Below are 27,013 nucleotides of genomic sequence, written 5' to 3'. Positions count from 1 at the left end.
AATACCATACTCTATTCCGTTCCTGAATAATTGTAACACATATGAACGTTCTTGAAGAGGAGGAGAAGTCCTGTAGTAAAGAAACCAGTTTAATTATGTTTAACTCTGCATTCCCCAAACTCATCTCACCACAAATTACCTATGCACATAGTTCCCGCTAGCACACTTTGGAAAACAGTGTCCTAGAGATAAAGACAGATGTCAACCATGTATGGCCAGTGAAATCCAGGAATCCTCAAGACTCATAAAAACTTAGTGAAGCCTCAGGATTGGGGACTGAGCAGTCCTGCATTATTTCCCATAACCCGGGGCACTGTGATAACGGGATGTAACTTCGGTTACCTTCAGCCCACAGCGGTAAGCTTCCACCTTATCCAGATCCAGGCACACGGTTTCCTCTTCGGTGAGTCTGGCTTCGTACACCTTTAACATGTCTTCTGTCTGCAGGATGGCCTGGAGTAGAGTTCTCACCGTGCATAAGCTGTAAAGAGCCAAGGAGGCCAAGAACATTGTCGGTGATGTAATTAGCCTTTGAAGGTTTGGCTCTGGCCACTATTAATGAAAGAATGTTAAAGCTGATAAAAATTCATTTTGCCTATTTTACAAGCTGCAGGAGGAATAAACTCCCTCCCTCTGCCCCTGCACCATGATTCAGACAGCCCTTGTGCATTCACTGAAGATTTCGAAGTCCTGGCTCTTACAGATATACCTTAGCTGTGAGATGCATTAGATTTCACCACGGTGGAATGAACACCGAGGCTAGAGGACCCTCTCTCAGAAGCACAGACGAGTGTAAGTAAGCCTGTAGTGAGTCGAGAAACTGGAAGACAAGGCCACAGTGAGTCAAGCATAGAAAGCAAAGGAAGTCTGACAAAATGAAGCCTGAGAACAGCAAAATGTCTGTGATCGAGGTCAGTCGCGTTTACCTGTTTAAGTAGCCATCTGCAACACCATTGATGTTTTCCAGTTTCTGGAACAGTCCAAATACCTCATTCTGTAAATAGCAGTATTTTTCTGAACCTCTGAAGTTAGCTAGCATATCTTTCAGCTGGTTGAGAACTTCAGCAATGGCTTGAGAATCGTTCTGCACACTCTGTTCAAAAAAAGAAGGAAAGTGCTAGATTTAGCTGTCTGATTCTTATCATCATTTTTTGTCCCGAACAAGTCCACTAAATGGAAAAGACTCAAGAGACGGAGTTGACATTTCATTTCCTTCTTCGGGGAGGCCTTTCCGGCACTGTGTAAACATGGCCCTCTTTCTTAGGGTATATATGTTGCATTTCCTAATGTGGTGCCCCGGTGTGGCTGAGCAGAAAAGATCCCGGAGCGGGGAGTTAAAACACTGGGGCTACGGTCTCAGCTCTGTCCATGGCTTTGAGCCTTTACCAGTCCCCCTCCCCCGCCCCATCAAATCTCTCCGTGTCAGTCTCCTCTCTATAAATAAAAGTGATTCCACCTGTTTAGCCTGTATCATAGGTGGTTTCAGGCAGCAACCAAATTAATGTTTATGAAAACTTTAAAAATGAACGAAGTACGACATAGCCTGATTCAGCAACCCATAAACCAACACAAAGGTGGCTTAATCCCCAGCCTGGCAACCTTCTACAAATTTGGAGGCATGGCAAAGAAAAAAGGAAATCCTGCCAGAAGCCTGTTTTCTTGAAAATTAGTGCTTCTTCTCTATAAATATTTAAACCAGTAGTTTTTTTAATTAGTTTGCAGATAAATTCAAATATAGCTGGAATCAGGCAAAACAGTACAGGATGCCTACCTTGAGCTCATTTATTTTCACTGTGATGTGGTGCGTAGACCCTTGGTCTGCTAGAAGGATGTTTTTAAGGGCCATTCTGCCCTCACAGTGCTCCATCTGCCTGCGAACCTTCTGGAGCTCCATCAGCATCCATGTTTCCTGCTTGTCATTTTCTCTGTTGGTTTCAATCACTTTATTATGGTTGAGATCTTGGCAGGAACTATGATGAGTGATTTCAGTTGTGGTTACTGTAAAAACATGTCAGGACAGCAAAAATCAGAGAATTCCTAGCTAGGAGGGTGCTCGGCCTCAAAAAATACCCATACTGCACAAACTATAGCTCCCTCCTTTGATTTGATCCTGAAAATTTAGTGTATAGGTGACTTTTGATATGTTATTTCCCAAAGAAGTGATTCTGAACCCAGTTGTAAGCAAACTACTTTCTGTGAAAGCTGTGTGTGTGGTGGATACAAAGAGAAAGACGCTGCGCACCTGTCTGGTGCTGGGGGTGGCCAGGGAGCTGTATGACCAGGGTCTGGTAGTGCTTCTGGGCATCCGTGAACTGAGACTGCATTTTCCGCTTATCGTCATCTCCAAACATCTCCGAGCCCTGGCTGTTTCTGATGAACTCTTGGTAATGTAGCTCAAGGTCAGATATTGTCTTCATGTAATCTTCCTGCCGCATCGTTTTCAGCTGCAAGTAAACCAGGCAGAAGCGTTTGATTGTCCCCATAGCATGACCAAGAAGAGTGCCGGAAAAAGCCCTATGCTATCAGTGGCTTAAGGCAATACTTGTCAAAGGCTGATTAAGATATAAAAGGTCTTTGGGGCTCCTCGGTGGCGCAGTCAGTTAAGCACCTGACTCTTGGTTTCGGCTCAGGTCATGATCTCAAGGTTGTGAGATCAAGCCCTGCGTCAGGCTCTGCGCTCAGTGTGGAGTCTGCCTGAGATTCTCCCTCTCCCTCTGCCCCTCCCCCCCCACTCTCTCAAATAAATAAATCTTTAAAAAAAGAAAAAGATATAAAAGGTCCTTGAGGATTCCAAGTTTGCTCCTCAAAGCCATGGCAGTGGGTTGTCTATTTTTTTCCTGCAGAATTTTATTCGCCAAAGGAAATATTACTCAGAAGTCGCAAACCTAAAGCAGATCATAGCAAAGCTGCTCTGACTGAAAAGAGAAAAGGGGGAGTAAGGGGGAGCACCAGATGTATCCATTCTGTGCCTCTCTCCTCTCTGCTGGCCCTGTCATCCCTAGAGGACCCCCTTAAGCTAGGATTCTTCAGACCATAACTCAAAAACCACTGATCTAGAGAACTAATGCTGTGGGTGTTATTTCAAGAATTCTATCCCACCTTTTACTTCTGTGCTATCCAGTTAATAATTTATGATCTAGCTTTCCATTACATCAAAGGAGAAATTACAGGACCACATGCCTTTTCCATGGTACTTCTGTCTTGTCAGGGAACTGTAGTTTGTACTTCTGTTTGTACCAGAACCAGCCACTTGTGAATCCCTCCCACTCTATGTGGGATGGACCCTAACCACCCAGGCAGGCTGAGCTAACTCTCCTGATGACATACAAAAGCATCAGCTGCACTGCTAGGAGGTCTGCCTGGCAGAAAGAAGCACCACGGGGGGCAGTGTGGAGCCTCCCCGAGGCAGCCCGAGTGGTCCTGAGGATGTACCTTGGCGATAGTCATGGCCCTGATTTTCTCGATGTCGATCATGCAGTAGTGCCAGGACACCAGGCTCTTCATGTTGATGTATAGCTGATTCCACAGAGCCAAGATGGCCTCATAGTACTGCTCAATCCTAGAAGGCACAAGGGGAAAACACACTGGAGTCCCCAAGAACTAACAGAGTAATGGGCAAATGTATACTTTTTAAACACTCAACATTTCAATGGATCTGGACTAAGTTACTCTCCAAAAGTTCATTCTCAGTGAACAACATTAGTAGAGGTAACTCACTTTGTTCTCCTGTTGTTTGTCAGCCACTTTCTAATAGACAGAAGTCTAACACCATGCAGGATGACAGGGAGAAACCGCTCATGGGATGCTGATGGCTACTGCAGCTTGGAAGCGAGCACGTGGGCTTGTTATGTTACCTTCCTTATTCTGTGTATGGCTGAGGATTTCCATAATAAAAGGTGGACAAGAATCTGCCACGGACAATCAGTACAATGAATGCTCTACCTGCTTGTTGATGAGCAGGTATTAATATGAAGGGCATTTTATATTTGTGGCTACCTGCAAAATTACTGATAGTCTAAAAAGGGAAGAAGAACTTTGAAACAATGCCCTCAAGATACATGGTAGGAATTGTTTCCTCACAGACATCTGGATCCAGGAGGCACAGAGAACTCCCATCAAAATTAACAATAGCAGGCCAACACGAAACATATTGTAATTAAATTCGCAAAAGAGTGGTAAAGAAAAAAATCTTAAAAGCAGCAAGACAAAAGAAGTCCTTAACTTACAAGGGAAAACCTGTAAGGCTAGCTGGAGATTTCTCAACAGAAACTTGGCAAGCCAGAAGGGAGTGGCATGATATAGTCAAAGTACTGAATGGGAAAAGGCTGCAGCCAAGAATACTCTATCCAGCAAGGCTGTCATTCAGAGTAGAAGGAGAGATAGTTTCCCAGACAAACAAAAACTAAAGGAGTTTATGACCACTAAACCAGCCCTGCAGGAAATATTAAAGGAGATTCTTTGAGTGCAAAGGAGAGACAAAAAGTGACAAAGACAAGAAAGGATTAGAGAACATCTCCAGAAACAATGACAAAACAAGTAATAAAATGGCAATAAATACATATCTATCAATAATTACTTTGAATATAAATGGACTAAATGCTCTAATCAAAAGACATAGGGTGTCAGAACAGATTAAAAAAAAAAAACAAGACCCATCTATATGCTGCCTACAAGAGAATCATTTTAGACTAACAGACAGCTACAGAGTGAAGGTGAGGGGGTAGAGAAACATTTATTATGCAAATGGATGTCAAAAGAAAGTCGGAGTAACAATACTTATATGGGACAAACTAGACTCTTATTTCTGTATTTTTATCCTGCTTTGGTTAGGGGTAGTAATGGCCTCATGGAATGATTTTGAATGTGTTTCCTCTATTCCATTATTTGTAAGATTTTGATAAAGATTGTCATTAATTATGTATTTTTAATGTGGTCTTGAGCTTTCCTGTGCCAGGAGATTTTTGATTCCTAATTTAACTTTCATTCTTGTTATTGGTCTACGAAGATTTCCTATTACTTGGATTCAAGATTCATGATTCAATCTTGGTAACTCGTGCATTTTTAGGAATTATCTGGGTTTTTTTTCCCCCTAAGTTATCTGATTTGTTAGTATATAACTCTTTAGAGTAATCTGTTATCACACTATGTATTTCTGTAGTTAACTGTTGTACTGTTTTCTCTTCCATTTCTCATTTTGATTTTTGAATCTTCTCTCCTTTTTTTTCCCCCTTAGCTAATGTAGTTAAAGCATTGCCAATTTTGTTTCTCTTTTTGGAAAAACTGGTCATTACTTTCAGTGTTATGTTATTGTTTATTCTGGTCTTGATTTTATTTATTTCTGATTTTTCTTTGTTCTTTCCTTCCTCTACTAAATTTCAGCTAGGTTTCTTCTTTTCCTGGTTCCTTGTGGAATAATGTTAAGTTGTTTATTTGAACTTTTTTTTCTTAATACAAGCATTCACAGGTAAATTTCACTGTAATATCTGCTTTTGCTGCATCCCATAGGTTTTGGAATATTGTGGGGTATTTTCTTTTGTTCTGGGACATATTTTGATTTGCCATTTGATTTCTTATTTGGCCCATTGCTTGTGCAGTAGTGTGTTGTTTAATATTTACATATTAAATATTTACTATTTAAAAAAAAAGAATTGTTTCCTCCGGTCCCCGTACACAGTCAGACATTCCCTTTTACCTTCCAATAAAAACTGGAATCTTCAACATAAAGTCGCATAACAATGCAAGGGGACCTTCCTGAGGCTCCTTTCTTCAAGGGAGGGGATTTTAGTGAAAAAGAGTATGTCTGTGTTTTTCGTATAAGCATTTGCCCTATTTCTCCACACTCGCATTCACGTTGTGGCTACTAGAAACTTCAACAACTTACTTGCACGAGAGGTCTACGGCCAGAGGATTTGGAGGAGGGATAATCAGACCGACAGAAGGGACGAGCATGTCCACACCTCCAGGACCCGTCACATACCACTTGCTGCGCTCATTATTGTCCTTCAGGATGCACTCATCCCCTTTGTGCACGATTTTCTGTAAGGCAAGTGGCCCGTGTTTTGGCTTTACTCATGAGTACACATGTTTATCTTTTTTTCTCAAAGAGAAATAGAGATAAAACTGTGCAAACCATTTGAGCTTTTACCTTATTATTTTTCTTTATTTTATTTTTTTTAAGTAGGCTCCACGCCCAGTGTGGAGTCCAACATGGGGCTTGAACTCACAACAATGAGATAATGACCTGAGTCGAGATCAAGAGTCGAATGCTTAACTGACTAAGCTACCCAGGTGCTCCTTATTATTTTTCTTTAAATGAAGATGATCTTTATACATCCCAACAATACTGATGCTTTAAATAATGCACCAGAGCCTAAAAGGTGTGTATAAAATGAATTAGGTAAAGTAACTTTCTAAAAGACAGCCTGGGGAATCCATCAGTAAAGTGAGAAATCCTTTTGTAAAGCAAAAATTCACCCCATGGCTTTCCTATTTTTGTGAGTTCATATTTTACATTTTAGATTTACTATGCAAAGTTACTTGCCTCACACATTCGCTCTTAAAATTTAGAAGTAAAAACAACAAATTCTGGCATCAGGTCCCCAGAAAAACAACTTTCTAAATTAACTCCAACATCCAAATACCTTATTTTTTAAATTAACTCCATAGCTTCTTGAAAGGGGTACACTTCGAATATGACAACTATCCTCACTGGTGAAATGTAACAAGCTTGATATTTACATATTTCAATCGCTATTTCAACTTCTCCTCTCCATGCAAGTTCTTAAAATATTTTTTCCTGCGAGAATAAACTCCATTGTTTTAGAACATTTATCTAAGCAACTGATCATATTTCTTAAACCCTCCGTAATTTTTATAAGAAATCAGAGCTGTGGGAATTACATAAATAACTAGTAAAACCAAGTCATCTTTCCATATAGATGCTTGTATTTACCGCAAGCCCGCAGAGTTGATGGGCTCAGTGACTGCAGAAAATCTGCAATGATAGTCACTTCATATGCAGCATAATGGTCACATTTCTCATTTCTTTTATGTCAGAAATTCAAAGATCTTTCAAGAAATTTAAAGACTTTAAAATTTAAGATTTAAAGGGTGATCACAAATAAAGTTTTGCATATTAGAAGAAGAAAAGTGTTAAGACTTAAAATGAATAGTCTAGGGACGCCAGGGTGGCTCAGTCGGTTAAGCGTCTGCCTTCAGCTCAGGTCATGCTCCCAGGGTCCTGAGATCTAGCCCCTCGTCGGGCTCTCTGCTCAGCGGGGAGTCTGCTTCTCCCTCTCCCTCTGCCCCTCGTCCCGCTCCCTCTCTCTTTCTCTCTCTCTCTCAAGTAAATAAAATCTTTACCAAAAAATAAAATAAATAAAAAATAAAATAAAATAAATAGTCTATAAATAACTGCTGTCCTAATTATTAAAAACTCTGCTAGGACTTAGAACAGAGCTGCTGCATTTTTCCACAGCTTGCTGCTTTGTGTATGAAAGAAAGGCATTTTCTGTGCTGCTCACTGAAACCTGGATTAAACTCGACTCCCTCTATTGACAAAACTCTCTGTGTAAAGAAAGGGAAAACTTGGGCTTCATTCTGAATAACCGAGTGCACACCTGGTCTTGTTTGTAGTCACAGAGAGCCCTGAGAATGATGGGTTTGTTGCTTCTATAGTCTGGGTTCCGTGGTTTCAGCTGCACGATCTTCTTGGACTTGTTTACCAAGTTCTGTACCTGACGCTTGTATTCGAGGATTTTCTCTCGTTCTTTCTGCAATTGCAAATAAGATCGTGTTTTCATCACATAAATACTCTGTGAATTTCAGAGAAGAGCTGCAAGTGACACCAAAATAGCTGCTACGACATGACAAATAAGAAATTGCTATCATTGTCTGAGCTCCAAAAAGCTACAAATTCCTCTATGGGCAGGGACTCTCGGGACCTTTCATAATGAGCCACTTTGGAAGCTACAGAGCCGTGAATTGAGTGGGCGGGAAAGACTATCATTGTGTGAAAAGCCTACGTAGATGGAATTTGAAGTATGCTTTTCCAAAGGAAATTTCACGCCAAGTAATCAGTATTCTCTCTGTTTTTGCTTTGTGATGATACCTCCAGCTCTTTGATCTGTTCCAGCAGGCGCTGCAGGGGCATGTTCTTATCACAGGGGTACTTCTTTCTGATGGAGTCCTGAAGGCCCTTCAGGTAGGCTTCGGTTGACTGGGCCTCTTCAAAAAACTATTAAAGATGAGCGTGATCACGCGTTAATGAAAAGGCAGTCAGTAAACAGCAACATCTAGCATTTCCATGTCAAGGACTACCTTCCCCGAGTCTATTTAACAGGTGGCTAATGAAACGATATTAACTCATGGGACAGCAAGAGACATCTGAGTGACTGGTGCCCAGGTTACCAGTCTGTGCTGCTCTAAACTGAAAGCCAATAAATGGTATTTGTAAAATATTTTGAAGATTGTTTTCGGTGCTTTAAAAAAATACATTCCAAAAAATAAGGTATTAGGACCTAAATGACAATTAAATTACTACTAAGCATAAAAACCTGAAAGTAGGCAGCATTTTCTTTGAGGTGAACGTCAATGCACTTGGTGATCTGAAGAATCCAGCTCCACTGTGTCTGAAGAGTGTCCATATAGGCCTGAAGCAAGAAAACATCAGCTGTCACATCACCACTCAGGCATACAAGGACATCCGTTCTTTGATAGATATGTGAGCCCGACTGAAAGCTATGAAACATTTTTTTATCGACTACCAAATCAAGCAAATGTTTTTCTAAAAAGTGAAAACAGAATTTCCCAACAGGGAACTCATGGTACCGTAGAAATTAAACTTTAAAACCAGTTTTAGCAAATAGATACCATTAGGAGTATTTGTCAAAATACTCACTCAAATGGCATCGCTACCGACCAATCAGAATTAGAGTAGACACTAGAGGTGACACTGGAGCAGGGTCCTTCCACTGCACCCTGTCCCGATACAGCTGCCAAGATGACGGGCAAGTCCGAGGAACCCATGCAGAGGGCTTGAGGGTCTTAAGGCAGTGACTCTCACCAACTGATAGGAAAATACTTCCAACCAATATGGCCATACCAGTTGATGTCATACCAGCTAATGTCAGCCTTGAGCACAGCCCACAGATGGCAGCCTAGGGCAGAGGTCAGCAAGCCACAGCCCAAGGGCCACATCTGGCCCACTGCCTGCATTTATAAATAAAGTTTTATTGGAACACAGCCATGCCTGTTCACTTACATATTGTTATGTTTGCTTTCACACTATAATGGCAGAGTTAAGTAATTTCGACAGAAACCAAATGGTCTGCAGACCTAAAATGTTTATTATTTGGTCCTTTCCAGAAAAGCGTGCCAACTGCCAGTCTAGGGTGCTGATCCCAAAATATATAAAATAAACTTGTCATGGCTTTATGACAGATAAGAATCATTCATCTGTATAGTCTTTACAAAAAGTTCCCTTTTTTCTCTAATAAAAATATAAATCTCATGAAGCCTACCTCAATTTTGTCTGAAGCTGGATGCTGATTGAGGACAAGTTGGTCACTTTCTTGTTTAAGCTTATTGAGCTCTTTTTCCTTAACTTCCAGTTGGCTCATGCGTATCTATACATGAAAGAAAAGTAAACACTTCAGAGCAAGTCACCATTAGCCTTCCAGCACTTCCGCCATATTGAAGGGAACTTAGAACACAAAACTGCATTGTGGAAATGAACAATGTCAAAGAATTGTGTTATGATTTCCTCAAGAATCATAGCATTTTTAAGACCAAAAAGGACGTTTGAGGTCATCTAGTACATGGCAGAGGCCACACTGGTGACATGTCTTTTTTTTTTTTAAAGATTTATTTATTTGACAGAGAGAGATAGCAAGAGAAGGAACACAAGCAGGGGGAGAGGGAGAGGGAGAAGCAGGCTTCCCGCAGTGCAGGGAGCCCAATGTAGGGCTCAATCCCAGGACCCTGGGAACATGACCTGAGCCGATGCTTAATGACTGAGCCACCCAGGCGCCCCCCTGGTGACATGTCTTGCCCAAAGCCACACATAAGTTTTAATCCACCATCCTACTGTGCTACACACCCTCTGGGATATCTGAATGCCTAATTCTGACCCTATCTGCTGACTTCCAGGATGTTAAGCAATGCATTGCCCCTCTAAAGTCACCAGAAAAGCTTCCAGAAAGGAATGGCTCTCCATGACCATTTCAACAGAGGCTGAATGACAAAGGAGTTGATTAAGTTATTTCAAGGCCATTCATCCCCATCTCAGGGCCCTCCCAGGCAAGAGCCTCACATCTACAACCAGAAGGGGTGAGCTTACAGAGAAGGCCTCCTGCTTCTGGGCGATGTTGGTGTTCCGATCACTCCAGTCATAGAGCAGCTCCTCCTCCTCACAGTCATTGATCCACATGATCTCTCGGGACGTGGCCTGGATGATGTTCTGCAGCTGTCGTAGGTGATCCATCCTCTCAAAGGATGCTTTCTACACAGGAAGTTCAAAAGCAGCATTAGGATCACATCATGCACATTAATGGTGTTCTCTGCAGATTCCAGAGATAAGACTGTGTGGTCCCTTTTACATAAAAAATTTTTTTTTTAATTTTTTATTGTTATGTTAATCACCATACATTACATCATTAGTTTTTGATGTAGTGTTCCATGATTCATTGTTTGTGCATAACACCCAGTGCTCCATGCAGAACGTGCCCTCTTTAATACCCATCACCAGGCTAATCCATCCTCCCACCCCTCTCCCCTCTAGAACCCTCAGTTTGTTTTTCAGTCCATCATCTCTCATGGTTCGTCTCCCCCTCCGATATCCACCCCTTCATTCTTCCCCTCCTGCTATCTTCTTTAAAAAAAATTTTTTTAATTAATTAAATAAATAAATAAATCACATGAATCAATAAAATGTTCACTGACCACCTAGTATGTAAAAAAAGACCCATCCAAGCTTAACAATGAACAGGGAGTACTTTTAGATTCAATGGAATAACCTAATTCAAGAGGGTCTTGATTCAGACACTGATGTTTGGGTTCAATAATTAGTTTTAGATTACAAAGGGAAAATTAGAATCTTAAAAAGATAAATTAAGCTTTTCCTGCCCTCTTCCGCACTCCCAAAATTCAAGGTACCGTTAGTCACACCCAGACCTAACAGGACAATTGTGTCACAGCTAGCCACATTATTTAAAAAGGATCATTGCCGGGGTGCCTGGGTGGCTGAGTCAGCTGAGCGTCTGACTCTTGATTTCAGCAGGGGTCATGATCTCAGGGTCCTGGGATCAAGTCCCGCGTCGGGTTCTATGCTCAGCGGGGAGTCTGTGTGAGGCTTCTCTCTCTCCCCCTCCCCCATCTTCCCCTGACTCAGGCGCGCTCTCTCTCTCTCTGTCTCTCTCTATAAATAAATAAATAAATAAATAGGATCACTACCAACAAAGAAATACTGAAAAGGTGAAGATTGGGTGACACAAATAGGCAAAAAAAATGGCAATAGCTCTTCTTCTTACCAGACCAGTGAATTGATTTCCATTTTGTCATAAAATGGTGATGATGGTCTAAGAAACTTCTATCTGGGGAAAACAAGTCTTATTTTTGCTAATACTTCATAAAAAGGCTACCATTCACCAGTGAAAAAGCTTTATCTCTTTAATTGCAAGTATTTAAAATAGGTGCTATCTATGTGACACTCAACTTACAAACAGAACAGCGCTGGGTACTGTCTTCAGAAAAAAATCTTCTAATACTCACTTCTAAAGGAAACCCAGCAGTAGAAATGAAAGTCGCATCTATAGGCCCTAAGTATATACTTCCAGGTACTCCCACGGTCATTAGGTGCCTCACGCCCAGGCGTGCTCCATTTTAATGGAATGGAACACAGAGATGTCAGAAATAAGTCAGCTTACCAGCAGGTTTTCATACTCCTCCTCCAACTGGTAGATGGCAGATTTCTCACGCTAGAAGAAGATAAACAGTGAGTAATTATTTAATTCCCCTTGTGGGTTGGTATACAAACAGCAACCCTTCTAAACCTCCTTTTTGTCAGATAATGACTTCAGATCACTCAGTAGAAAGAAGTGTTTGCTCTATAGAAACTTTTACCCACAGGGACCTTTTCCCAGTTGGATTTGAAGGCAACCCCCACCCCCTCCACTGGCCTGGTGGTACCATCTTTTAGATCTTAGAGAAAAGAGGGAGAAATTTGGTCAGATACTCAAGTGAACAAAAGTAAGGGGAGAAAAAAACGCAGAAGTGAAGATGAGTATCTCTGGTCTAAGTAAAGAAAAAAAAGTGAGGGATTTAGAAGCATGAAGATCTGGGCGGAACCGGGCACTTAAAACCGGGTGATTATTTCATGCTGTAATTCTTGACCCAGCTTCAAGCCAGTCCTTTCAGCAAAGGAAAAGTGTCAGGAAGAGACACATAGAAAAGAATTCGCCAAGCACACAAATCTCTACGATTGCTGTGCTTTGTCTATTTGAAGAGATGCTCTGCTTTCTGAAAAAAAAACAAACAAAAAACCCTACCATCCCCAAAAATACTCATCTACAAACTACACACAAATCCACATGTGTACGCCCTTCGCCTTTTGCTTACCTCTTCCTTAAGAGTTAACACAATCTCTACTAGGTCTATCCGAGTCCACTTCCCCATTTATGAAATGGGATTTTTAGAAGTTTCCAGTCCGTTGGGGAAGAAATCTTAGGCTAATGTTTACAGACAAAAAATGCCCAGGATTGAGGAACTACACAATCCTTAGGTATGCTTTTTCAAGACTCTAAAAATGAAACATCTCAAAGTACCAGGTCGGCTTTGATTTTGTCCAGTTGCCAGCGATAGTCCCCGATGGTGTTGTGGATGCTTCTGTGGCTGCTGATGTGCTGCTCCACAGAGGCCAGGTCCACGCCCCAGGCCACCAGATCCATCTCCGCCTGCCGAGGGAAAGAGAGTGTGCCCTTCATGTCCGATCCTTTGCATCTAACTCACCTTACCCAGAGCATCAGAGGTCAGAGCACCAAGGGACGTACATAGCTTCCATTCCGATAAGACTGAAGATGTCAATATTCAATATTTTCAAAACCAAAAAAATTTTGTAAAGGCTTGGAGTTCTCAACAGCAAACGGGGCTGGTCCACAACTTGTTGACCCCCAGCTCACCATGGCTGAGGACAGGTGATGCAGGAATGAGATGCTTGAAAGCTAGATCATGTCCTCTGAAGAAAAAAAAAAATCTACCTGGGTAGAAGTGGTGTGTGTGTGTGTATAACAGGTGTGCATATCTACGTATGACACGTTAGAAATTACTGGTAGAAGTTTCTATATTCAGTCATTTTAAACTGTGAAATAGTTCATTAAGCTCAGTCATGTACTATGTCCCAAGCTAAACAGCCAACTTAAACGTATTTTTCATTGTTTATTCCTTTAAATTGTTTTGATTCCTGTAATTATCAACTCTTTAAACTCAGCATTTACCATTACCTTTCAGGATGCCCAACTCCCTATAACCCATTTCAAAGAGAAGTTACTATACAGCATACTCAAAGCTCATTTCAATTAATGTTGGCAATATTAAGATGGCGGATTTATTGGGGAGAAGACATGAACAGACATTTCTCCAAAGAAGACATACAAATGGCTAACAGACACATGAAAAAATGTTCATCATCATTAGCCATCAGGGAAATTCAAATCAAAACCACCTTACACTAGTTAGAATGGCAAAAATTGACAAGGCAAGAAATAACAAATATTGAGAGGTTGTGGAGAAAGGGGAACCCTCTTACACTGTTGTTAGGAATGCAAGCTGGTACAGCCACTTTGGAAAACAGTGTGGAGTTTCCTCAAAAAGTTAAAAATAGAGCTACCCTATGACCCAGTAATTGCACTACTGGGTATTTACCCCAAAGACACAGATGTAGTGAAAAGAAGGGCCATATGCACCCCAATGTTCATAGCAGCAATGTCCGCAATAGCCAAACTGTGGAAGGAGCCGAGATGCCCTTCAACAGATGAATGGATAAAGAAGATGTGGGCCATATATACAATGGAATATTACTTAGCCATCAGAAAGGATGAATACCCAACTTTTGCATCAACATGGATGGAACTGGAGGAGATTATGCTAAGTGAGTAAGTCAAGCAGAGAAAGTCAATTATCATATGGTTTCACTTATTTGTGGAATATATATAAGGACTAACATGGAGGACATTAGGAGAAGGAAGGGAAAAATGAAGGGGGGGAAATCGGAGGGGGGAGATGAACCATGAGAGACTATGGACTCCAGGAAACAACTGAGGGTTTTAGAGGGGAGGGGGGTGGGAGGATGGGTGAGCCCGGTGATGGGTATTAAGTAGGGCATGTATTGCATGGAGCACTGGATGTTATGCACAAACAATGAATCATGGAACACTACATCAAAAACTAATGATGTACTGTATGGTGACTAACACAACATAATAAAATAAAAAATAAAAAATAAAAATAAATTAAAAAGATGGCAGATTTATGTGAGCTCTTTAAAAGTTAAATCTGACTGCCTTTCTAATTTGAGTCTCCCCCACTTCAAATTTCAGAACGCCACATAATAAGAATCAAGCATTCTATTCCACAAGCCTATCATCTCATCTTTCTTTTGCACGAGCTCATGTAAATTTCCAAATCACCTGTGTCATCTCTTAGACATGCCAAGGGCAAACATTCCAGTCTGGTATTGCAGCAAGAACATAACACACATTGTTCTAAGCCACATCCATGTCCTAACACACTTGGCGAGCCTTCAGAGAGGGGAGCCATTTCAGCCAGACTGCCGAAAGTTACCTAGGACTTTGACCTGTCCCTCCCTCGGCTTTAAAGCAGAAACAGGTGAGTACACTGGGAAGTTAATGAGATGACTAGGCTCCCGTGCCCGCCCCTCATTACCAGCCAGGTACCTGTGCAGTATCTGACCTGTCCATCAACAGAAGCACAAATCAGGGAAACAAAACAAAAGCCTGGCACAGGAGATGTGTGACTGCCTACTGGTCATGGGGCCTCGAGGGACGCTGCTCCCTTATCAGCTAGCTGGGCCCGCAGCTCAGTCCCTTCGGGAGTGAGAAAGAATGCGGGCTATGCTTGGGGGAAGAAGGATAAGAGGGAAAGGGCCCCAGAGAATCCCGGAGCAAATGGGCTGTAAGTGATAAAACGACTTTTAGTTCCTTTGAACCCCTGGGGGCCAGCTGATCTGAAGTGCTTTGCTCATCAGTTGCACCTATTAAAAAATACTCCCCCACCAAGACACAAAACTGAGCCCACGAGATAACGCCATTTTCCAAAACTTAAAAAATGCTGAGCTTTCGCGACAAAGGAGTCTCACAAAGCTACACCCAACGTGAATGCGGAAAATGACCAATTATGAGCTGTCCTTTTATGTAACTGTCATACTAAGGAGAAATTAAGGGATTTGATGTTTCATAAATTATTTGGTTCAAAGGTTGTCTCACCTAACATCACTTACAATGTAGTTCAAGCCCCATCAGCTCTGCCAAGCCTTCTTTTCAGGGCTCCATTCCCCAGGGCCCAGAGCACTACCCCTCCCCCAGCCCTATCTGAGCAGGATTTTATTACAGCTCAAATAGCAATTAACCCCACACTGCTCTGGACAGAAATGTGGCATGTGGGTGTACATGTCTTGTTTTCTTCAATAATATTCACTTTCAGGACTAGGAAACAGTTTTTGAACACTCACTTTCAGGTATGGTGCCAATACATATAAAATTTAGCTCAAGAAATGTGTGTTCAAAGATCAAAAAGGAATTTGAAAACATGCAAATAGGACTATAGTTAGGTTTCTGGGATTATTACTGACTTTTCTCCTCTATAAGCCCCACCTTCTGTGATAGTATTGCATAGTCTTTATGCTAAGTGGAAGAAAAACTTAACTAACTGAATGAATGAATGTATAGACCCATAAACCCTCACCACCACTTAGGAAAGAACACATACAAAAAATCTCAAGTGATTGAGAAACTTTAGAACCACTGCTCAACTGGTCCAACAACAAGCAGTAAGACCAATACTTCTTACAACCACAACCACATGGCATCACAAACGATGTCTGTACAATTTATCAATCTAACGTATCCACCTTCTCCAGAGAAGAGTGGTTCACTAGCATGAGGTTTTAATTATACAATTCCCATCTACGTGATTCTGGCATATTTCTAATGCCACCTGTTCATCAAAGGGCATAATGACCACATAAAACCACACAACAATAATTAGCAGGGGAAAACACTTTGTAGAAACTGCAGTTGCGGGGAAAGGCTCGGCATATACTTTGGTGGCCATTATTTCGCTCCCCTCCCACACCCGTGACGTAATGATTGCACAAGAACAACTGATACCTCAAAAATATAAGGTAAGCAACCGATGAGCCCAAACCAGAATATCCAGTTTTACTGTGTTTCCAGCTCCTCTGATTTAACATTTTAAATGAACCTCCACGACATTTTTAAGTACCTATCAGTAACATAGATGAGGTCACTTACGACTCAGGTAGAACAATGAAGTTTTTAGCACATAAACTCCAACACATTTTCAGGTTGTGAACGGTAAAAGCTAGATATTCAAAATCTACTAATTAAGTTATACCTGTTAAATGTTACCTGTGTGATAAGTTTTGACCAGAAAATAATGAGGCTCATTTCCTAAGCCACAAGAAAGAAAGGAAAAAAAAAAAAAACTGTCTGAAGTTTTATTTATTTCAAAATAGAAGCCTTCAATTTAAATTATATATGAGGCGGGGCGCCAAGGCGGCTCAGTCGGTTAAGCATCCGACTCTTGATTTTGGCTCAGGTCATGATCTCAGGGTTGGGAGATCAAGGCCTACATGGGGCTCCACACTGGGCATGGAGACTGCTTAGGATTCTCTCTCTCTCTGTCCCTCCCCCACTCGCTCACAAGCATGCACACGCTCTCTCTCTCTCTCTAAAAAGTAAAAAAATAAAAATAAATTATATATGAGGAAAATACGGAAAACAGCAAGTTTCTGCTGCCAGCCGAGATCGTAGACCACTCTGTAGCCAGACCACTGGGGCTGACCCTGACCCACTCAGGCTTGGAACATTCGAGAATCAACCTCGTCTGGAAGCTGCTTACCCTCTGCTGTCTCATCCACCCCAGACAATCGCTGGTGAGGCGCTTGGTGAATTCATCCCACCCAGAGCCACTCTGACAGGTGTACCCTCCACCACCCTTGGAGCTGGCCCTTCGGACTCGAGGGACGCTGATGGCTTTATAAAGGGCTCGCATTTGCTCCTGGAGCTGAAGCAGTCTGAAAAGAAAGAAACACAATCACACTGTTGCAAGAAAACAGCCTATGACCCCATGTTCTGGGCAAATGTCCCCCCTTCTGAGTCTCCTTTATTGTCAGGATGGAGGTCACAAATGTTTGATTTGAAGAATTCTTTACCACACGACTCGAATTCTCAATCACATACAAAACCCTCAATATTATGACGCTCAGAGTCTGAAACATCACGGGAAATGTAGCCGGCTTTGCCTAACCTGGTAGCACCTTCTGCTTTCCCCCCAGATTTCACCCAGGGAATTAGCCTCATATCCTGGGCCCCAGGTACCATGACAGCAAAATCAAGACTACCCGTCTCTACTTTAACCTGCTTTCCCAACTCTACAAGTCTCATTTTTGTATGCATGAAACAGCGCTTGGCTTGGTATTGGACTCTTAAAAGTCAAATGCTGTGCCAAAGGCCATTGCTGCTTCCCAAATGGAGGTCCGGTGAACATCTCATAACATACTCAACCCTTCAGTACAAGCCCGCTCCTTTGGGCGGGTCTATGTAATTCTTTTCATGGCAGCTTTGTGATTCCACATGAGATGGAGGCAGTGATCTTAGTCAATTTGGACACAGTAGCTACAAAATACCAAGTGAAGCTGTGCTCCCTTCGAGGGAAGACCTGGGCCGTGGGATGGAGCGTAAGTGGGGAGGCCTGCCTGCATCTGTGCTCTGTGGTAGGGGCAATACCTTTTCTGATAAGCATCACAGGGCTGGCCCATCTGTCGCATCTCTCTGATCAAGCTATCGGTAATTTCCATCTGATCATTGGCCTGGGCAAAACACTCATCCAGTTCTCTGCTCCGAGCCAGCTGTATTCCATCTCCGTATTTCAGTTCCTGAAGGAAAGAATTCACATGAAGGAAACACGTGGAGAGAATGCTTCACTTGTGTTCATGCTGGAGAGAAAAGCTTCACTTGTGTTAATGGAAGCAAAGCCTTCTGCTGTGAACTTAACAAATAGTGTAAGTTTTCCATTTTGCACGTGACTGCAAAAAAAAAAATTCCTAACTGGAAAATTACCTTATTAATTTGAGACAGGTAGGTAAATATAGAAGGATTCATGAAGCAAAATTTGTTTTGTATTTTAAATTTTTACTAGGCTTTTAAAAGCGTGTTTATGGAACACTGATCTTTCCCTTCCTTCAATGTGTTAAGTGCTATCTTTCATATTTACACAGGACGTTCAGCCAATGGGAATTTCACTGGGGTAAGAACATGGTACTATTGTACTGGATAAGGTCTTATCCACACAAGCTGAGCTTTTCCTCCATCTTATAGGATCATAGTTTTTCAGTTCTTAAAAAGGAAGCTATCTAATTCATTGTCTTGGGCCAATCGATTTCCTGCTTCTGATGATGCATGACCCTTATATGAGATGTCACCTGTGGGAAAACTGGGTGATGGGCACACAAGAGTGCTCTGTGCTATTTTTACAACTTCTTGTGAGTCTATAATTATTTTAAAATTAAAAAATTGTTTTAGAAAAGGAAACCGTCCTCTTTTCACATGCAAAGAAGCCTGCTGCTTCAGGACCATAAAGCTTCAGCTTTCCCTTAGAATTTTACATTTGCTGCTTTAATTGGGCTTCAGCCAAATGAACCTTCTTTCTCTTAACAGAAATGGTAGCAAATACACTACATTTCCCTGACGTTATTACACTTCAGTGCACATAAGTAGAAATACACTGAGAACATGATGCCACGTAAATTTTTGGAACCACATGTGAAATGTTTCCATAGCCACTACACATCGTGTCCAGGTCAGGTGTTCAATATTAAATCGCCGGAGCCTCCCGTTTTCCTTTAGGTAAGGGAATCACGGCTCTGTGATGAGGAGTGTGCTGCAAATCAGAGACCTGAAACGACCATAACTAGAACCAAGCTAGTTTGCTAAGCCCCAAATATCCTTTTACATGGACTAAAGTAAGGTTATTTTTTTAACTGGGTAAAATAAACCAGAATGCACCTAAATCTCTAAAATTGAGAAATTAGAACATTAAGATATTCTCCAAACAGAACCCTTAAAATTCACTTGGTTAAAATCCCTCTTTATATTTAACAGGGGTACTTTGTGATGGGCCAGATTCCAGGTCTAACCTCTACATGAATGTCCACATCGGGGAGACTGGAACTCCATCCTTTCACGGGGAGATACAATAAATCAGGGGAGGGAGAAAGAAGGGGTCTACAGCACCATTCTCTAGTCTGTTTTTAGCAAACCCATAGCAAATTCGAATGCTAGCTACAGTGTTTTAAAATAAAAACTTTACACATACAACATCGCAGGGTCCAGGATTTCTAAGCCTGTTTCAATGAGAACCTAAGCTAATATACAGAAATATCATGAGGCTTTCATAAAGGCTACCATTTTCCTCAATTTTTAATTGCATGTTTTCTTTTCTTTCTTTCTCTTTCTTTCTTTCTTTTCTTTCTTTCTTTTCTTTCTTTCTTTCTTTCCTTCCTTCCTTTCTTTCTTTCTTGTTTCTCAAATAGAATTGTTCTCACAACATGGTGACATACACATGTCAGGTTGCGTTTCTAGGAAGAGAAAGCATTACAATAATCACACAAATAATAATAAATGAGGGGCTGTTGCAAATCCAAAAGGGTGGCCATCTGTAGTGTAAACATCCGCTGGGGAAAACCTGGGTGAGCACTGGTTCCCATTGTTAAACCAACATTACAACTAGGTTAAGAAGATACACATCCCTCTCTAGTTCGTTTTGAAAAAGATAATCTCTAAACCCTAAGTATGCGAAGGAGGGTCATGAGTGAGGAAGCACGGGTCAGGGGGATAAGTCGAAGCTAACTGGGAACAAAGCAAGATGTGGCTAATGCTTGAGCAGGACAAGCAAGCTTACCGGCTGCACGATCAGCTCTGCCCTCATCAGACAGTCCGCGCAGTTCTGGAGAAGTTCCTGGATGGTGTTCTGGTTCTGGTGTCTGGACATGGTACCGGTTTGACTGATGAAGCAAACAACAAAAAAAGCAGGCACGAATTTTTTTCCCCATTTCGAAATAATTTCTAGCTTTCAGAAAAGTTGCAAAAAATGCAACAAAAACACTCCCTTGGACCCTTCACCGAGATTCCCTAAATGCTAACATTGCTAAATTCCTTTATACCCCTCTTCCCGCCTCTGTATGTGTATTTATCTATGGATACATACACTTGTCTGAACCATTTGAAAATCATCATAAACTGTTACACCAAAATATTTCAGCATATGTGTCCTAAGAATAAAGACATTCAATTATATAACCACAGTACAACTATCAAAATCAGGGCATTTAAAACTGATTGAATACGATTTGCTAATGGAGAAAACATTTTCCAATTTTACTAAATAGCCCAAAGTTGTTTTTTTTTTTTCCAGGTCCAAGATCCAACCCAGAAATAGTCCCTTGAGTTGTAAAAACACATTTCTAGCCGCTTATCTATCACCTTTCCTGCTTCATCCCACAATAATTGACAGTGTGGAATATCTGCACAAGCCCCTCCAAGGGCAGACCTCAAGGAATCAGACCCAGAGCATGAAAGTTTCACTGGCGAGTCTGGCTGAGGAAAACAGTAAGAGGCATGAGATGAGCTTATTCTACAAAAATATTTTCTGCAATCACAGTAAGACAGTAATGATAAAGAAATACGGTGTCAGGAAAGTGATGGGAAATGTAAACCACTTTAATGCAAAAACAAGCCACTTTTCCTTTCAAGGTGACCCTATGGAATATTTTTCTCTACAATGATAGTCACCCAAATGTACACCTCAAATGAAACACTTTTTTAAAAAAAGATTTTGTTTATTTATTTGAGACAGAGTGAGAGAGCGAATGAGCTGGGGAGAGGGACAGAGGGAGAGGGAGAAACAGATTCCCCGCTGAGCGCAGAGCCCGACGAGGGGCTCGATCCCAGGACCCCGGGATCATGACCTGAGCTGAAGGCAGACGCTTAACCAACGGAGCCACCCAGGCGCCCCAAAACATTTTCTGGTAGATGCATGGCAGAAACCTTAAAAAAAACCTGGTGTTGTAGGTGTGCCATATCTTAAAGAAAGAGACTGCAGGAATGTAATGTGCTCCAGACACAAGCAAAAAGAGCAAGGTATAATAAAAACAGTCTTGCTTGTTAATTTGCCGAGATACATTATGCCAGGGCACAACCGCCTATAGCTTAGTTTAAGAGAGATTTAAAGCATATTAAATTGTTTAATGTTCAGGAAAAGGCCTCCTGAACGCGCTGCAAGAAGCCCGAGTTCCTCACAGGGCCCCAGAGCCACCCAGGCCCCTTCAGCCAGGGCCGGCCTGCACCTGCAGATAAGACGAACGGTCTGATGCCTGTTTGATGTACTGCACTTTCTCCCCTGGTGTATGTACCTGCGTGTGGGGGTGGGTGTGTCTGTGTGTGCTGTAAAGAAAGACTTCCACTGTTTAAAAAAAAAAAAGGTCGGGGGGAGTTGTAAAACCCAGGCTATACTATGCACAGACGGGGTAAAATTGCAAGAGATTTCTCCCACGGTGCCTGATGCCGCATCTTTTCGCACTGGAGAGGCACTGACTTTCCCTGCCACCTCTTTGCCGGGCCTCCCTGCAAACAAGGCTCCTCAACAAGCCGGCACTAGCTGATGTATGGGGGTGAGGACCCAAGCTCTCCCTGGGAACCGCTCCCAGATGATGACACGGCTCCTCCAGGCAGGCCCAGGCAGAGCGCTGCCGAACGGCCCACCTATCAAAACCAGCACGCCCCACCCCTCACCCCCCATGAATGCAGCCTTCTCTTCCTTCCACGCAGAATTACACAGGAAATCTGGCACATTACATCGCTGACATGTAAACAGAACTCCATCAGTTGTCACAACTTGTGCAAAATTCCAATTGCCTTAGAATCACAGGAAAGAAATTCAAGAGACAAAGGGAAAAAATTGGGAAATACAAAAAGCTCATTTAGAACCCTAGGATGGATAAGGAATTAGGAAGGTCCTGTGTAATTATCTTTGTTTTCTTTCTTGAACGGGGATGAGAGTACCTTTGTTCGGAAGCATTTAGTGATTGTTTTCAGCAGTCTGGTTCAGAGAGTGATTCCCACATAGAAAGCCAGTCCTCAGTTTATAAATGAAGGGGCTATCTCTTAGTGCAATGGAAAGTCAGGGTCCCTTAAATGACTTAATAACTCATGCTGTTATAAAAAGTATCACAAATTGAGCTGTAAGAGCTGATAGGGGAAACTGGGTGAAGGGTCTATGAAAACTCTCTAGTAGCTTTGCAACTTTTCTGTAAAAGTGAAATTATTTCAAAATAAAAGTGTATTTAAAAAAAAAAAAAAGCAGGGAGGCCAACTCAGCTGTGAATGAATGGACCACAGTGTACATACAAGTCTTTTTAAGAGTGAGTTTATGACACTAAATTCTAAATTCATTTGACAACAAAATATAAAACTCACCAGCTTCTTGGAAACCAACTATTAGTTACGTGACACAGAAATGAACTGTATCCAGCAAAAAGGGAGGTGAGGAAGTTAAATATTGGCTTAAAATACTGGTGGACTTTCTACATTTTTTTTGTCCCCTCCTCCTTTTAGAAGACATTCGTCTAGAGAGTGGTTGACATCTCTATAAATTTAGATGCCATCTTAACTGCTTCCTCTCCACTACATACATCTGAACTTAAAACAAAACAAAACAGAAAAACCCAGGCAACTTCATATGTTGCTGATAATTCTAAAAAGACTTCTTCATGCTTTACTAAAGGATCTGCCTATGTTCACCACATATGCCCTAGATATCCACTAAAACCCTGTATGTGTTGCTTGGCAATTAAGTGAATAGATTAAAAACAATACAGGAAAGAGAAATGCACAAAAATCTAATTTTTTTAAGGGTCAACAAAAAAGGAAAAGCTAAGTGTTAGAACAATGTAATGAAGAATCTTTGGCCTTGCTCTTTGTCTATAGGAAAATATGATCTACTTAACCAAATTCCATCTGACACACAACTTCTCAAGACTTCGCCTGGCTCTTAAAGCAAGATCCACGCATCCCATCTTTCATCTGTAAGAATCTCATTTCGGTCCGAGGTGTGGCTGAGAACAACCTCTGGACACAGAGCTAGGTGAGAAAGGGAACCGGGTGTACACTTTTTCTCATAGGTCGGTCGGTCGGTCAAAACCAGACAGAGGAAGGGAAACGCGGACCCACTGAGGTTTGGTGACTGGGGAAAAGAGAATCTACTTTCACGTTCAGTGTGAGTGTCTTTGGCCCAAGGGAGGATCCACGTAGAAATGGCTGTACTTAAATCAAGGAAGCAGTGCGGGCAAAAGGACTGTGAGTCATGGAGTCAGTCCGGCGTCAGGCACTCAACCTTGTGCAGTGCTGGATCCTTCAGCCAGGAGAGCTGGCTTCGGGGAACACGTGTGTTTTTTTACAGTTGTGCGCCATTCACAATTTCCTAAGTCAAATCATATTTTTTTACTGACCACGTAACAATTCCAGAACTTGGGGAGGCTCAGTTGGTTAAGCAACTGCCTTCAGCTCAGGTCATGATCCTGGAGTCTCGGGATCGAGTCTCTACATTGGGCTCCCTGCTCGGGGGCGGGGAGTCTGCTTCTCCCTCTGACCCTCCCCGTCTCTCATGTGCTCTCTCTCTCTCTCTCTCATTCTCTCTCTCAAATAAATAAAATCTTTAAAAAAAAAACTATTCCAGAACTTTTTTTTTTAATATCAGAAATGTCTAGACCTGGGTTTTCTCATGTGTTAGCCTAGATGATACTTAAGATTTATTTAGCTCACTCTTCTGTTACTTTGTTTCACAAAACTACCAAACGAACTCACTCCTACTGAGAATAATATAAAAGTCTGTTCTGTCTCATGGCAGTGAAGTTTTCTCTTCAGTTCATAAGTGAATGGGAAAATGCAAGATTCTATCGTAGGTGAAGAAATAGTTTTTAAATAAATATACTTATTTAACAAGCTTAGAAAGATTTTAAAAATCGCTGGCCTCAAAGAACTTTTCAGTACTGGTACTTTTATATATTTATATAAATGTTGGGGTGCAGAGATTTTAAACCATGGTGGGAATTTAACGAACAAGCTCAAAGTTCACGTTTTACAAATCCCATTTCAGTGACAAGGAAGATGAAAGATGTCATGTTAAAAAAAAAAAAAAAGGCCCACAAGAAAACAAAACTCACCTGGCTCAAATCAATAAAAAAATATTGACTTCTAAACTAAAATTAATAGCTGTCCTTGAAAAAAATAACATTAGTCCTCCAAAGTTTTTAACTGTTCTGAAATTCTGGTTTTTATCTTCAAACTTACAAAGGCAAATGATTCATACGACAAAGAACCTGCCTGTACAAACATTTTTTTAAATTCATTCTAAAACTTGTTTAGACAAGTAATGGTTCAAACAGTTTACATAATGATCCGTTCAACAATAGCTAAAAGGAAAATGTGTTTGGATTCTAATCTATATTTTAAGCTTAGAGCACACAAATATGTGAACAATATTAGAGAGCTTTCTATGTTTTATTTTACTACTAACAAATAACATTCTCTTCTTAAAAAATAAGATTTCAAAATTAGCTGTTTTAAGACATTAGTTTAACACTTACTGCCAAGAGTATTATAGGAAAAAAATACAAGACAAATATTTTGAACAGAGGCATGCAACATTACAAGGTAAATTTTTTTTACTTTTTGTTTTTAATCTATACTGCTCATTACACACATGGCCCATGCCAACGAATTTTGTATTTCTTTTTGTGGATATACTTTCTCTCCTATTGGATTCCTTCTTTTCTTCCTTCCTCTCTCTCTCTCTCTCTCTCTGCCACCATCTTTATCTCTTGCTTTTCTTTTGTTCATTCCATCAACTTAGGGTCCTGAACGGGTACCAGAAATGACATTTTATGTCTTTTTATGTATTCAGGTTCATAGAATAATGGCCTTAGAAAGGCTCAATAAATATTGATTGGAAATTATAATTATACGATGCATCAATTAATATTGATCTTAAAGCCTATTTGCTTAGCTCTTTATAATTTTCAAAGCATTTTAACGTATACTATTTTGAGTTTCTTTAAAGGATCTTAAAAGGGGAAAAAGTGATCATTTTACTTTCTTATTAAAGGACGATATTATACCTCCAAGACACACCAAACACACTACACACTACACATCAGTCGAAATGTCATGTATCCATCCTTTGGAAGTCACAGACCAAATGCTGCCTCCTCCCGAGCTCTTGCATTCCCACCTCTGCCCTTATTCTGCGCTAGTTACCTACACACCTGTCTACCCCAGTCCTGGAGAGCAAAGTCCTACGTCTTAGTCACCTGTGACTCCTACATGCACCTAACAACCCAGTTTTGCACACAGAAGGTACTTAATGAATGCATGTTTGTTTGGTTTAGTAAAGGAGAAGAAAAACAAAAGCAAATAAAAGACTGATCTGAGACTATGACCACCATCTCATTCCCCTGATTTCCAAAGCCAAGTCAGGTAGTGCACCTGTCCTGTCCCCTAACCCCCATTCCCACCCCAACAATGTGCAAAAAAGGTTTTTTTCTATAAATTTTAGAAAGGGGGACTCCTCTGAGCCTTCATTTTGTCCTTAACCAGGAGCTCTGGAAGCAGTCTCTAATAAAAGCTCTACTTCCTTTCCATTTTTTAATTTTCACACTGTTTTCAGTGGACTGGAGCATTGTGGGGCAAATGGATGACACACCATTAACTTCATGAACACTTTGAGGTCGGGTAGACTAAGAGTCCGTTCCCTGCTCAGCCACTTCTACTCATACAGCCTGTGATTTTGAGCAAATGCAGACTCACTGTGCTTGGAGTTTCTGCATCTATAACACGTAGGAACACACCCACCTCCTAGGGTTGACATGATGCCTCAGAGGAGCCGGGAAGGTCGGCAAAACCCCGCACAAACCCAATCCTCACGGCTGCTGCTGCTAGGATAGGATTCTCAGATTTCAGTTTTATTTTTCATTTTGTGTTTTTGTCTCAGTGCATAATTTTGAACTTTGCCCAAGGATTTTTTGCATCAAGTTGGGATAGGGTGAGAAGCACAAAAAAAAAAAAAAAAAAAAAAAAGATGAAAAAGAAGACATGGATTAGGTACTATATGTGAGGCATTTCAGAGGTTCCCAAAATTATTAAAGGCCTGAAAATAAAAGTTTGAGACGATTCAAAGAGAGTGACACATTTTAACAGCACAAAACTTATTAAAGGGACAAGAAGATTCAGAAAAAGATGCCCTCTTTTCCTTCAGTAAGTGGGGATGATACATGAATATTTGGTCCTTACAAACTTAATGCCGCAATAAGGAATTTCTATTTTGAATTATTCCCCTATGGGAAACCTCCCATTCATTCTGAAACCTAAAAAAAAAAAAAAAAAAATCATTTATAGGTTATCTGGTTATTCATCAAGAAGCCAGCTCCTTTTTAACTTTTTTCAGGTGCCACATGAAGCAAGGGATGTTATGTTTGCATGTCAAAAAATTTCATTTCAGGGGCACCTGGATGGCTCAGTTGGAAGAGCATGCAACTTGATCTAGGGGTTGTTAAGTTCGAGCCCCACGTTGGGTATAGAGATTACTAAATAAATAAACTTTAAAAAACAAATAAATAAAATTTTTTAAATGTAATTCCAAGAAAGAA

General features: G+C 41.1%; 1 protein-coding gene across 2 annotated transcripts in view; it reads right to left on the bottom strand.

Annotated features, from left to right (window-relative positions):
- DSP (desmoplakin) overlaps positions 1-27,013 on the bottom strand; it is a 45,060-nt gene that overhangs the window by 11,917 nt on the left and 6,130 nt on the right. For both annotated transcript variants that reach the window (XM_036085131.2, XM_036085132.2), the window contains exons 2-17: positions 20,215-20,317; positions 18,042-18,190; positions 17,155-17,329; positions 12,822-12,950; positions 11,925-11,975; positions 10,340-10,501; positions 9,522-9,626; positions 8,556-8,651; positions 8,111-8,236; positions 7,620-7,772; positions 5,882-6,036; positions 3,433-3,559; positions 2,243-2,444; positions 1,772-1,998; positions 927-1,093; positions 343-481 (exon numbers count right to left, since the gene is read on the bottom strand). In XM_036085131.2, the coding sequence (XP_035941024.1) occupies positions 343-481; positions 927-1,093; positions 1,772-1,998; positions 2,243-2,444; positions 3,433-3,559; positions 5,882-6,036; positions 7,620-7,772; positions 8,111-8,236; positions 8,556-8,651; positions 9,522-9,626; positions 10,340-10,501; positions 11,925-11,975; positions 12,822-12,950; positions 17,155-17,329; positions 18,042-18,190; positions 20,215-20,317 (2,266 nt within the window). The remainder of the gene's footprint in view (positions 1-342; positions 482-926; positions 1,094-1,771; positions 1,999-2,242; positions 2,445-3,432; positions 3,560-5,881; positions 6,037-7,619; positions 7,773-8,110; positions 8,237-8,555; positions 8,652-9,521; positions 9,627-10,339; positions 10,502-11,924; positions 11,976-12,821; positions 12,951-17,154; positions 17,330-18,041; positions 18,191-20,214; positions 20,318-27,013) is intronic.

The sequence above is a fragment of the Halichoerus grypus genome, chromosome 9 (genome assembly GCF_964656455.1).
Source record: "Halichoerus grypus chromosome 9, mHalGry1.hap1.1, whole genome shotgun sequence".
Taxonomy (NCBI): Eukaryota; Metazoa; Chordata; class Mammalia; order Carnivora; family Phocidae; genus Halichoerus; species Halichoerus grypus.
This window is presented reverse-complemented; position numbering and strand designations above follow the sequence as displayed.